The following is a 14,455-nucleotide window of genomic DNA, read 5'->3' as shown; positions in this document are numbered from 1 at the left end:
TATCATATGCTGATAATAGGTTCATTGAAATTACAGTATGTAACAAAAAAGTGATTTTTTGCTCTGCAAAAATACAAAGAGAAAACTTGAATTTGCCCTTGATTCTCTGGAAGTCATCAAACTATTTGGGAAAAACAGTTCAAGGTTTAATAAGTTCATTTATTTCTGAAGAGAATGGTACATGGCAAGAGACAGAATATTAAGTTTTAAAACTCAAGTGTCATGTCGTCTTTTTTCTGGAAGTCACCAACTACAAATTTTTCCCGGGGGAGAACCCCCGGACTCCCCTTTACCTGTCGCAATTGCGTGCTTGGAATTTGAAATTTAAAAAATTATCGGGGGATGATCCCCGAGTCTCTTCCTCCCTTAACATCACCATAGATCGTCTAAAACTGTTTTTCAAATAACAATCTCGAAAATTTCCCAGGGGAGAGCCCCCGGACCACCTCTTCTGAACATAACCAAATATAACGTACAATTGTGTTTTAGGAACTTAAATTTGGAAAAATTATCCTTAAAGGTTATCCTGGACCTCCTCTTCCCATCCTCCTTAACTTAAAATATATAGTCTAGAACAGCGTTTTTATATCTTCAGTTTCAAAAAAATGCCAGGAGCTAGCCCTCCAGCACCCTCTTTTTCTGACTGAATATTATCCTTGCGATCAAATTTATATTGTTAGTACTAAGTTGAAGGTCTAGTAATATGACTACCTCTGTTCAACTTGAAGCTAAATCTTCTCTCTCTCTGCATATTGGAACATGCAATTTGAAACAATTAAGGGGCCGCCGAATGCGTACACTCCCCCCCTCCCCCCCGCCCCCAGTTTTTTCACCTAGCGACGCGACAGCCCTGGTAAAATAAGCATTGAGAGAAAAAAAAAGCAACTGCTTCATGTTTCTAAAAGTTGGACATACTTAGGAGCATTTGTAATAACACGAATCGAGATGATATATCTAACTCCTCGCTCTTAGTTTTCCCCGCTCTTAGTTAGTTCAAATTTTAAAGTAAAAAAAAAAAAAAAAAACATGTCGCCAAAATAAAACAACCAAGTATTTATTTATCCTTATTTATGTGCTAATGTAAAAGAAGCAATGAAGAAAACGGCTTCATATTTCTAAAGTTGAAATACTTAGCAGTGTTTTTCAATAACACGAATCAAGATAATAGAGCTAACTCCTCTCTCTTACGTAACAATCCCTGATAGGGTGAAAGTAAAGGATATTTTCTCTTCTGTCTTTTGTCTTTATCTGCTTAATACAGCTGTGCCAATCAGACACTTTATAGGAGGGCATGGTTCAAAGAAAAAGTTCCTTGTCGAACTCAGAGATGTCTTTTGTTCAGATAACCGATGCCCGCTGATTTCTTTTTATACTCGTAAATAACTCCAGCGATAGAAATACGAAAGTATATGCACCTGAAATAATTCAAATGCATTGTATATTTTTCATTTTAAGTTTTTGATAGCAATTTCAACATGGAGAAAAAATTCTCAACTCTCGCTGTAGAGGAGAAGGAAAAAGACGATGATGTCGATCGGCGATGTGGCGTTGGTTGTTTTAAACCAAACTGGCTTCAAAAAATGGCTGATCCAAAAGTATATCTTGTCATATTCTGCATAGTTGGTGTCATAGAAGGAGCTTATTTCACGTACTTCGTTGGCGTACTTACCACATTGGAGAAAAGATATGCATTTGAAAGCAAAATATCTGGCATAATATTGATTGCTGACAACATTAGTGCAACTTTTGTCAGCTTAATTGTCGGTTATTGTGGTAGTAAAGGACATAAACCACGAATGATTGCTTTTGGAATGGTACTTTCTGCCATCAGTTGTTTCATCAGCGCTGTACCTTATTTCATATATGGACCAGCTTTGCATTTCTTGTCACGTGACAGTAGCAGTTTTGGCAACAAAGAACAGGAGTTCTGCAGCGACGAACCCCACGCAGAACATTGTGAGAATCCAGAAAATCATGCCATGCTTCCAGCTGTTACCATTTTTTTCTTCGCGAACTTCCTTAATGGTTTCGGATACACAGCTTACTACACCGTTGGTGCCCCCTATTTGGATGATAATGTGAAGAAGAAAAACTCTCCAATGTATTTTTGTAGGTATAGTATGGTTTTCTCGTTCAATGTTTACTGGTTTTTTGAGTAAACGTAAGAAATTTTAATTGGGGAGTTTTGATGTCATAAATTATTCTGTTTTAACTTCTTCCCAGGTTTAAAGAAATTCAAATAGGCATGGCACCAATCGAAACAGCATCTTTAGAACGTATTTATGACCCAAAACATATTTGCCCTTATCCGCCCTTTATCGAGATATAAGGTAATGCAGTCTGCCGAAATTTCAAGAAAGGCGCCAAATTTGAAGACGGCGAGAGATTGATCACGTAATTTTAAAGTCTGCCTCCATATACAAATCATGTGTAAAATGTCATCCATGTCTCACTAAAACTCCAAAATTTGGCGACTTTTTTTAAAATTTCGAGACTTTGAGACTTTATAGTTCGATAACAAGGAGACGAGAGCAAATAATTTATGCGCTAGAAATATGTTTACAAAACTCTTTCGATTGCTACCTATTTATTTATTTATTTATTTTCATTATTACACTATCATTTGATTTCCTGGTTAGTATATTTCAGGTGGTTACGAAATCTCCTATTTCATTCGTTTTGATGTTGAAAAATCAATACTTTTTAGTAATAATATCGTGCATTTGAAAAAAGATATTTTAATCGTTTATGATGAGCTACTAATGATAATTTGACGTTTGGAAAAATTAAAAAACCTTGAATTACTAAAGGAGTTAATATCAAGAATGTTTAATATTTTGAGGTTTCTATATGCAAATAATATTAGGCTTGTAGATGTGCAGGATAATTTTAAAAATTCAGTTTTAAATGCAATAAAAAAGGTAGTGTTGCAGGCGAGCACTGCACAAAATTTGAAAAACTGATCTTGCTACCATTAGTTATGTATCATTGTGAAGTAATATCAAAATGATGTCTACTGATATAATGCCCTAATGATTTGCATTCTGCTTCTTTTCTTTCATAATAGGGGGAAACAGTTTATGCAATATAACTAAATCAGGATAACTGGTCCCAAGGAGTAAAAAAGGGAAAACACTTAGATTGAATAAAACTTGATTCAATGTGAATAAAAACTAATTACGTTATTTTTAAGTAACGTGTAACTCACATGTAAAGTTACTTTCAGAAAAAAATCATACATCTTTAAATTTTTTCAGTATCAATAAAATTTCTAAAATATCCCACGTTATACGATACTACGTTATTAAATAATAGTATAATCAAATAAAAGCATTATAATTTGATATTAGCATTATATATTAGCCTCCCCCTTTTTTCAGTTTTCGACAGTTTCATCGCCATTATTTTTATTTGAAGGGGAAGGAAGCGTTTTAGAAACCATTAACATTCTTATGAAGGGCTAGAGAAGTGCTAAGTTCAAAAGCATGAAGATTTGGAGCTATTTAGCAGACTCTCTCTCATGGGGGTATTTCTTCCTAAAATATTTTAGAAACCATCAAAACCAATCCTTTTTTCTTAGGGTTTTTTTTTTTGGCACTAAACCAGAGTACAGGACTCACTCCTATCAGCCTCATGTCCGAAAAAAAAAAAAAACGTTTGCTGCTAAAAAATAAATAAATAAATATTGGAAGCATCGCATATTGCATAGAGTTACAGGGCCATTCCACCGTCACGTGCGGGACAATCCGACTCGAAAATTCCACCAACATTTTGTAACAGATTTTATGACTTTGATTGCACAGGAGTAAGCACATTTTTAATCTTTACATTTGACACAAAGATACTCCTGACACAGTTTTCGTTTTGTTAATTAACTTTGTTACTTAAAGTTTAATTCATTTGCATGCGTCACGTATGGCGAGACATTCGAAGTCAACCTCTTCTTGTTAGTTGAATGCATTACATAATATTTTTGCTCTATTAGTATAGCAATGACGAATCAAATTATAGGTTTTGAAAGCTAAGGTTCCAACGTAAAGGAAACGTATCCCATTTGTTGAGAAATAATAATTTAAATACCGTCTGGATGTAGTAAAAAATATCTCGGGAAGGGAATGGATGTTATTGGTCAGTGCAGCACTTTTAAGAATCATGTTCTCAATTGGTTTGGAACCTGCAGACTCCTCAACGATCCTTGCGGCATTGCATGTGCACTGTCTGTTAAGCCAAAGAACAGGTGTACAAGATGATCGGTTACTGGGCTACAACGACACAAGTATGTAGTGTTAATGGGTAGTGTCCGTTTTTCACGAGGAGGCACTTCGCCACGCCTCCTCGAGCTCAGAGTTCCATTTCACTCGGGGGTGATCGGTAAGCAATCCACGATTCACTTGTCTGTTGTCATTTTAGTTATTCTTACATTTAAAAAAACTGCTGTTTTTACAACAAAATGCTATGTTCCAAATATACCTTCTACTGAAAATAGCGAAATAGAGACATCGGATACCACGCGACGAGGCGGAAGTCAAGTGCTTTCTCGTAGAAAACGGACACTATACCACGTTTCTAGGGAACAGTTCTGCTGATAAAGAAAAAAAGTTGGTACAATGTATTTTATTTTGGAACAAGAACAAATGCTAAATTAAAAACTTAAAGAAAGTTCCAACCTGGATTTTCGACCTCATATTAGGACGAATTTCACGAGTCAGAACAAATACAAAATTTAAATGCGCTCAAATTGTTTGTAGATCACAAGGCAAACGCGGAAAGGAAAGAAAATTACAACTAGTAAAATGTGCTAGTAGTGAAAGTAGAATCAAGAAAGAAAATTGAAAATAATTCTAAAAATCCTTCTGACCTTCTAAAAAAAAACACAAGCGTTTCACTTGTTAACAAATAGAAATCGGCATTAGATAGAAATTTTACAACATTGAGCTTTCTCTCCTTGTTGGCCGACAATGAAATCGTTACAGATCGCATGTGAATTAAGTCTTAGAATTGTATTTAAAATCTGCGAAAAAGGCTACAATTCGAGTTCTGTGTAACTTGGAAGTTCCAAATAAATTCCAGCAGACGCAGAAAGTTTCGCTCTTGCGATTGGTGCTAGTATTTTAAGGGTACAAATATCTTTCCACAACCAAATCTGCGAAAAAGTGCTTTTTTTTTGCGGTTTTGAATCAATATCTTTGGTAGTTAAAGTCTCTGTAATTACCATTAGCAAAGAACAAAAACAGAACTATCAAACTCGGTTCATCGCTTAGGTTGCAAGTTTTTTTTGCATCGGGGAATAGTAAAAAAAGCCTTTACTACTTCCTTTCTTAAGAGTGATAAAAATCATAAAAATGAATTAAAAATTATTGCTATGTCGACCATAAGTGGGTACAGGGAGATGAGTTAGACAACAGTAATTAATTTCCTGTTTGGATATTTCCAGCCTGGCAAAATTTTTAAAAAGTCAGGTAGACGCAATGTGAACAATATTATAGGAAAAAGTTTGCTTTCTGTTATCATGTACGAAAAATAACTACAGTCAAGTGCCTATACTTGGGACAGTACCCTAACTTAGGACATTTTGCCGAATTCAGTTTTGAGGGCTGGTACACCTGTTGGTATTTCACCAGTAAGAAATAAATGGTGTTACAGAATAAATGAATTGTTATCTTTTGAGGTTATGTCAGTTGAACTTTGATGTATCAGCTTTATGGGTTATTTTTATGATTTTGAAAATTTCGAAAAAAAAAATTGCGATAATTAAATATGGAAATAACTTTGGTAACCTACGCTAATTGAGCAACATGAGTATGAATTTGTTTCACACTTCATCTCGGCTATGTACCTGCGCCTTATTCGGGCAAATTCATTTACACCCAACTAATTCAGATGAACTTATTTATTCATAAGTTTGAGAAATTGCAAATACGCTCCAATTTGGGGATACTGTTCCAAGTTAGGCTACTAAGGCATAAAACGTGTCTATAAGGAATATTGAGGAAATAAAGTGTATAACTGTATTAACAAAAACGTATAGATTCAAAATTTTATAAATTAAAGGCTATTCTGATGATAATAAATGTGTCATACCACAACAGGACAGAACACTGTCATAGTTAAAAAAATTTAAACCTGTTGATGAGCAAAAGACGTTTTTCCAAAATATTACATATATTAATTCTACTAATGAAAATAAGTCTCAAAGTATAGATGAGACTAATTTATTTGTAGTGAATTTCACGTATTATGAAGGAATGAAAATGAATGTTAAATAAGGAACAGGGAGACCTAAAAATAAGCTGTGTTAATAATTACTTGGGTTCACCAATTGCTTTTATGCTTCCATAAGAGAAATATTACATTCAAAAGAATTAAAAAGGCTGTGGAGACATTCAATGTTTTCAGGCTTTCAGGGGCAAGTGTACATTCTGATAGCATTGAAAGTTTACAAGATTATATTATTTCTATCTAATGATATTTTTTTCTTTATTGGGTTGTAAAATAAACTTCTGTAAAATGATAGTTGGTGTCCCAAACTATTATCTATTGCTGAATACATGAAAGAAAGATCAAAATAATAAGCGTCCCAAGTTAGGAAGGGGGTCCTTAACTTGGGACAATGAGCATTTTTTTTTAAAGGGACATATCTACACATCTATAACTTCTCTTTGAGGTGAAGTACTAAGGCACATCTTAAAAATAGAATAGTTCATTCAAATGGAAAACACACACACACACACATATAATTAATATACTACTATAGGTTCAAAACTGTCCCAAGTATGGGGCACTTGACTGTATGTCACCATAGTTTGAACCCATCGAAGTAAAATATGTCCATCGTTTGTTGCACTATTTTCTAAACTGTTAGAAAAAAAAAACTTAATTAAAACTGTTAGATAAGTTTCACGGTCTGGTGTTAATAGGCTAATCCTACATTAACCTATTAATTAACGTTCATTTTAGCAGTAGAATAATGTTGATAATTTTCTTTGCTTAAGAATGGTAGCTATTGAGATTGTATTTTTCTATGAGGAAACAGCGAGACAGGAACAGTGAGACACCATCAATAACGTTGCTCACTGCTTCCATGACACTTTTATATTAAAAGTGGAAACACTACACGAGTACATTGAATTAAATTATATTACATCTAGTCTGTTGATGAAAATAATAAGAAAATAAGTTTGAAAGCCCTGCATCAACAAAATAAAGGTGCTTGAATTAGGGATGTGTCGTTCATGAACGAACGGGTCAAAAAGAACGAATCCTTAAAATGAACGGATCCGTTGGTTCACTTCAAAAATGAACGACCTTCTTTTGAAAGGTGAGCAGTTTAGAAAATTGTATTGATGCACTTGAGATAAAATCTCTCTTTTTTTTTTTGGGGGGGGGGATATTACAATCATCTTCAAATTTTCAACTCTTAATCAATCTCAAATTTCCTTTTTCTCAGTTGCAGTACAATATATGTATTCAAACCTTTTTACTTTCTGCTTGATTCATCATTTTTCTTTAATCGTCGCAGTTCATTTGCAATTTTCCAATGTATCCATTAGTAACGTTTTTGTAACTAGTTTGGGTTACTAACAAAATGTTTGGACATTCCACTTTCTGTCCCACGCATCTGCTAAAATTCTCTTTACGCTTTCTGTCGCTAAAATTATTTCTAAAAATACCTTTCATCACTTTTCTGGCAAACCTTTTGTCTTCTATAACATCCCTATCAACTACCATCTATACTGATTTGGCTTAATTTTTTACTGATTATTACAGTCTATTTTTTCCCCATTTAAAAAAGTGTTGCTTTTTTATGTTCTCATAGGTACTGTGGAATAATTTTGAAGCTCCCTAATATTTTTAGGTGAGTCTTTTTTTAAAATTAAGTTATTTGATACTCCGGCTGAGATACTGATATATTTGTTGTTACTTTTTTCGTTATACATGGTCTATTGGTAATACTGTAATTATACATACAGTGCTGTAGCTGGGAAAATTTTAGTAACTTAATTTTTTGACATGCTGAAATGGAACCAAGAGTTTTTGGAATGGAAACAAATTTTACCATTCGGCAACTAAGAAGAATCTTACAAGATGAACTACGTATAGTTGCTTTATACATCTAAACCAGAATAAAACTTTTTTAAAAATTTATTTTTCATTGGCATATTTTCTTACTTTTAGGTAATTTTAGTTATTTTTCCTTCAAAGAATATTACTGATCCAATGAAACATTTCGAATGTACGTGAGAATGTTGTGAAGAGAGATCACCTGCAACTTTTTTAAATGAACGAAGTCGTTCAAATGAACGAGTTGAATGAACGGATCAAAAGAATGAACAATCCTCTGATGAACGGATCATTAAAAAGAATGACATTGCCCACCTCTAGCTTGAATGAACTTATGACTTTTATAGCTATATAATATCACAGACAAAGGCTACAGCGAAAACATTTCATCTTTATCCAATGCTACATCACAAGATGACACTTAAAGTCAATTTGCTAATCTAAAATATTCTAAAATATTCTTAGTCCAAAACAAATACGCGGTAGATGTCACTACTGTGTGTCAAAAAGAGATGAAATTTACGTCGCCAAAAGCAATAGCTACCGAAACCAAAATCACAATAATCATTCATATTTTTCCAGGTAAATTTAGATTCCTTTAAACTTCGCTAATTCAAGAAATATGTCTGACTGTTCCCAGTTACTGGTGGAACAGTAAGACAAAGTTGCATTTCGGTTTCATTTTTTTTTTTCATTTTTTATTCGTAGCTTTTTCTAGATCAGCTTTTGTAATACCTATTACAGTGACAAATACTGTACCATTTAAAAGAAACTAGTCGACCCGTGCGGAACACCGCACTGCGCTTCGAATCGTTTCATTTGGCATTTTAACTCTTTAAAAATTAAAAAAAAAAAGAACATTATGAAGAAGAATCGAAAGAAGTAAACGGGTTAAAGTAAACGGAAAAAAGTTAACGCCCAAAAGAAGGCTTGTAATTTGAAGACATCGGCAACAAAACCTCGTTAAATGCAATGTTGAAATAATGTGATCATCGCTCATTTTTTGGTTGTACGTATTTTCAATACAAACATAAATATCATCAAAAAGTGTGACTGAGTGGCTCGACAAAAAGCAGTAATTGTGTATGTGAAAGAATGGGTTGTGGCAGATACAAACCTACCTATGTGAGCCTCTGATGAAAAAAAAGAAGCATTCAAGAGATATTTATTGGCACGGATTTGAACTGGCGCCCTTCTGATTATCAGCACGACACTCCAATCAACCGAGCAATTTCGCCTTCGTTTTCGAATGCTATTTATTGAAGCAATGTGTAATAAAAACAACAAAAAACTTTTACCCCCCTCCAAAAAAAAAAAAAAAAGACCATGCGTCTATGTTTTGTCATTAGCCAGAATGATACGCTTTAAAATTATACGTAAAACATGGAATTTGATTAAGGAATGATTAAGATCTCACGCATCGATTGAAACAAACATTCTTGAGACATAATAAATTAGATTGAAAATAAGATTTTTTATTTTTCAAAATTGATACTTTCCCAAAGCAGGCTGCTTAAATCGTTACGGCTTGAATGCCAGCACATGTTTTTCTTTTAATCAAACACTTAAAATTCAAAACCAAAACTAGTTGAACTGAGTCCGTTTTTTAAGTAAAATTTTTCGAACGTAGACAAAATGCTTTTTTTTTCTGCAGAAAGCAGAGAAGTGGAAAATGATTTCTTATTTATGAAGTTGATAATAATTTTAATGTTTAACTTCGTATATGAATAAATAGTTAAAGAGTTACTGGGTGAAACTCGTAATTTCAATTTAGCGTAGTATTTTTTATTTATACAAATGGTCGAACACAGCTACAAAAAAAAAAAAAAAAACACTTCGATTAATAGTCAACTTATCTGAATAATAACTGCAGCCTGCATAATATTCCAGGCCCCACAATGTATGCCCGTAAAAATTTTTAGGTCCAGAGATTTTCTCATTAGAATCTTGATCTGTAGGTGTTCTAATGTGAGAATATCTTGGGTAGACATGTTGAATCCTGCGCGAAATAATTTTACAGGCCATCAAAGATAGCGGCCATTTTGGTTCACTTGCTCATTACGTTTTTCGCAACGTGCGTACCTATAAATTTTTTTTAAGTTTTGAACTGAAATTTTTGGGCTTTAGAAAGTCAATTAATGTAATAGCTATGTCATAAAAACCGCTCTGGCTTTTTCTACAATTTTTACGTGAGGTACCTCTAACGTTTTTTGTTTAACATTCTAGTTACTTAAAAGTGTACAAAAATTAATAACTCTTAATAAAACCAAACGATTTTAAAGTGTAAAACCTTTTGTGTAAAACAATATTTTTCAAGGTCACCAGCGTAGCCAGCAATATCTTCTGTGGGGGTTTTTTTGGTCAAAAATACCTTCTAAAGGGGGTTTTTTTGATAAATAAAAAACCTTCTGAATGGATTTTTTCGATCAAAAATACCTTCTGAAGGGGATTCTTTGATTGAAAATACCTTCTGAAGGAGATTTTTTGATCAAAAATACCTTATGAAGGGGATTTTTTGATCAAAACAGCCCTTTCATATGCATAAGCTACTGTATTAAAACTGCATTCATGTTAAAACCAGTGGCTATAGGGATTCCCCCCCCCCTCGGTCCACGCTGTTCAAGGTTATTTATCGTCTGTTATCAAAGTAATTGTTTTCGAGTAAAAATGTTTCACAGTTCCAAAAACTTTTTTTTCCATGTTTTTCTGTGACAATAACTATTTTAGCAATGGCTGATATTTCTAAACTGAGTTCAGAAAGTTTTGGTAGGCAATTGAAGACATCCAAAGACAGTTTTAACAAACGAATATGTAGTTTGTCAAGAGGAATCAAGAGAAAAATTATGTTCTTCGATCAAAAACGAGTTCGGGAAGCTGCTGAAATACGCAAAGACGCAATATTGAAAAACGCGGCAAGAAAATATAGTGTGTCATTGCAGCAACTAGTGCTATAAGAAATACACGAGAGGAAAAACGCTAAAAAAAATGTTAGAAAAAAATGCACAGACAAGTTATTTTGAAAGTGATAACAATATTTTAGAAAAATCAGAAAGTGTTGAAAGAGGTCCAAATCAAGACGAAGTTTTTGACAGAGTAGCAGATCTTAACAGCGATATGAATGTTTCTGCTGCGAATTCATATGCACATCCAAACTGTATAAGTTCTTATATTCGAGAGTATGAGCGAGAAACCAATACAAAGTCTGCGCAACATCTATCCTCAAAATTTGAACTGTTTAAAAAGGCAAATGAAATATTAAAGCCTCTGTTAAATGCCGGGCATGGATTTATTCTTTCAGAAATAAAAGAGTTGATGCTTAATGCTCAATGTAGATGAAAATGCATTGGTTTTTATAAATGAAACAAAACTATTTCTCGTAACAACGTATAATGAAAGGATTCTTTTCTGTGCTTCCAAAAGAAAGAATGATCCTTTGTTGGTTTTTTTTAAGTCATTTATCTCCAAAAGTACTTGCTGCTGCTTTTAGCTCACAAGAGGCTGTGAAGACTGCAGAAAATCATTGATAATCTTGAAAAAATCATTATAAGATGTTGATTTTAGACTACAAGAGAAGTTCTGCTAAGCGAGTAAAGACGGTTCAGGATGTTCTTGGCTCAATGGATGAAGAAAAAAGTCAAATAATGATTCAATCGCTACGCACAAATATTGAAAGCTTGAAAACAGACATTGAGTTTTTGTTAAAGGATGTAGTGACAAATCAGAACTGTGCAAGTGTTGGGAAGTGTTTCGTTCACTGGTATCACTTGTAAAACACTTGATTATTGCTGATCGCGAAGAAAATTACAAATTTTACGTTCAAACTGTTGAATTACTGTTTCCAGTCTTTCGTGTATTTGATTGCATCATTTATCTACTATATGAAACATGGTACGTAGAGAGGATAAGGGCGCTAGAAAATGAGTGTCCCTACCTGTAAGAAAAATTCATTCAAGGTAAATTTGTTAAAATTCAATGCTGTGAAGCCAGAGATGAAATTGGAAAAAAACGATTCAACGGTCACAGAAAAGTGCCGGAGAAATTGCAGAGCAGACGAGAAAAAGTATGTTGCCGAGTGGCATTTAGAGTATCATGAAATTTTAATGATATGCAATGTGTTTCGTGGTCTTACTAGTTCTCATTTAATGGATCAGTGTGAGAGTGTCCTGCATCCTTATTTTTGTAGGCAATCGCAGCCAGTATTTTGATGAAAATGTCAAAAGACTTGTTGATTTTATCCATCAACATGTAAATCCCTATGATATTTCTTAAACAGAGCAACTTTACAGCTTTCTCACTAAACAACTTGTGAATGGTAGTGTCAAGATTCGCCTTCTCAGCATCATGAATCATTGATCAGAACAGTACCGCCAGTTTAGACTGGATACATTTTGTTTCAAAAATTGTCTGATTTACTTTCCAAAGTCAACCTACCATGCTTTGAGGCACACAATTCTTCATAAAATGTCACTTCTAAGCTAATGGGGAAGAATCAACTTTAACAAGGGTACAGAGACATGGAAATAGCGAAAGAAACGGGAGAATGCATTAAAAATATTTTAGCTCATGACTTGTTTCCAACGAACACATTATGTGATGGTCAGGGGCGTGCACAGAAAATTTGGGGCCCGTCACAAATGCCCACAAATGTTTCGGCCGCCCTTCCATATTGTTTAAGCACATATTTCATCCCTAGTTTTAAAAATAATAGGCCCCCTTCAGGCTCAGGCTCGGGCAAACAGGTTTCTCTTATTCCCCCCCCCCCGTGCACGCCCCTGGCGGTGGTGATTCACCTACCAAGCTAGATTGCAGAAATATCCGTTCCCAGAACATATTTTATTTAGCAAAGTATCCCCAATAAAAACTGCCCTCGTTATATATTTTATGTCACAAGTCCGCCAAATAAAGAAAACTTTTGGCGAAGTTATCATCAATGTTCTGCACGGATTCATTCCTGTATGCTCTTTTCATGAACTTCATCCTGTGTTCGATAGTTATTTGCAGCATGTTGTGAAATAATTCGAAAAGATGAGAAGAGAATCAACTAAGGGCAGAACAAACATTGCTGTAATTGACAGAAAAACACTAATACCTATGCAGGTAGAAAAATTCTGGTCGAAAATTTACAGAAACTAGCACACAAGGAAATAGAAGAAATGTCAAAAATGCTACATTTTCAGCTATTGCTAGTGGTTTAACAGTTAATGAAGAAGCAATCTGCAATACTTTTCATAGGAGATTTGAGACACATCATTGAAGAGCTTAATTAGAATAACTCAAGAGAAGATGCTGATCTACAAATTTTTCCACACATAGACTGGGCTGATAAAAATTGCTCAAAAAGAGTGACTGCGGCATCAAATGATACAGACGTTCGTCGTAGTGCAATAACATGCAATGCAAAAACAGATCGTAACCTTTTTTAAAAGTAACTAATCTTGTATTTTTTGTTTATTGTGCTGTTGAAGAAACATGTATGTGATAAACAGGAGTTTAAAATGAGCATTTTGGATTATTTATTAATTTTTGTACCCTTTTTAGTAACCAGAATATTCAACAACAGATGTCGGAGATATCTCCACGTAAAATTGAAGAAACAGCTAGACCGGATTTTATGACATAATTAATACATTAATTGACTTCCTTAACTCCAAAAACTGCAGTTCAAAACTAAAAATAAATTTGTAGGTACGCCCGTTGCGAAAAACGTAATGAGCAAGTGAACCAAAATGGCCGCTATCTTTGATGGCCTGTAAAATTATTTCGCGCAGGGTTCAACATGTCTACCCAAGATATTCTCACATTAGAACACCTACAGATCAAGATTCTAAAGAGAAAATCTCTGGACCTAAAAATTTTTACGGGACTACATTGTGGGGCCAGGACTATAACGGAGTCTAAACGTCAAAGAGCATTCCCGTCGCATTTGTTTTATTGCCCTACGTGTGTTATCTGTTGTATGTTATGAGGACATGTAATGCGTAGTATTAATCTAAATTAGCTATAATGGCGTACAACCTAGGCGGGTCCGAAGTTCAGCAGGTTTATAGCCGAACGCTCTGCCGAAAAAAACTTATCAACTTAACTGAACAACTAAGTCCAGTGCTTTTAAGCTTAATTTTAAAAAAAAAAAAAAAACACACACACACACAAAAGTTAATTGTCATTGTTTTTTCGCCGAAAGTGACGCAAAAATTTTAAAAATTGTATTAGAATTTTACTTAAAAAAAAAAAAAATAAGAATCTGCATAAAAACTATTGGGTTCATCAAGGTTTCGCAACATCAAGGGGCGTTACCGAAATATTGATTTTTAGACCGTAGGTCTTTTTCGTCATTAGCCGGCCCGACAAGCTTTAAAATGAGGGGGGGGGGGATTTCTTCAAGAAACAAGAAAAA

General features: G+C 34.1%; 1 protein-coding gene across 1 annotated transcript in view; it reads left to right on the top strand.

Annotated features, from left to right (window-relative positions):
• Nucleotides 1-1,475: 1,475 nt before the first annotated feature.
• Nucleotides 1,476-14,455, top strand: part of LOC129222904 (solute carrier organic anion transporter family member 74D-like) — a 58,278-nt gene continuing 45,298 nt past the window's right edge. The window contains exon 1 of the mRNA XM_054857466.1: nucleotides 1,476-2,109. Within this exon, the coding sequence (XP_054713441.1) occupies nucleotides 1,476-2,109 (634 nt within the window). The remainder of the gene's footprint in view (nucleotides 2,110-14,455) is intronic.

The sequence above is a fragment of the Uloborus diversus genome, chromosome 5 (genome assembly GCF_026930045.1).
Source record: "Uloborus diversus isolate 005 chromosome 5, Udiv.v.3.1, whole genome shotgun sequence".
NCBI lineage: Eukaryota > Metazoa > Arthropoda > Arachnida > Araneae > Uloboridae > Uloborus > Uloborus diversus.
This window is presented reverse-complemented; position numbering and strand designations above follow the sequence as displayed.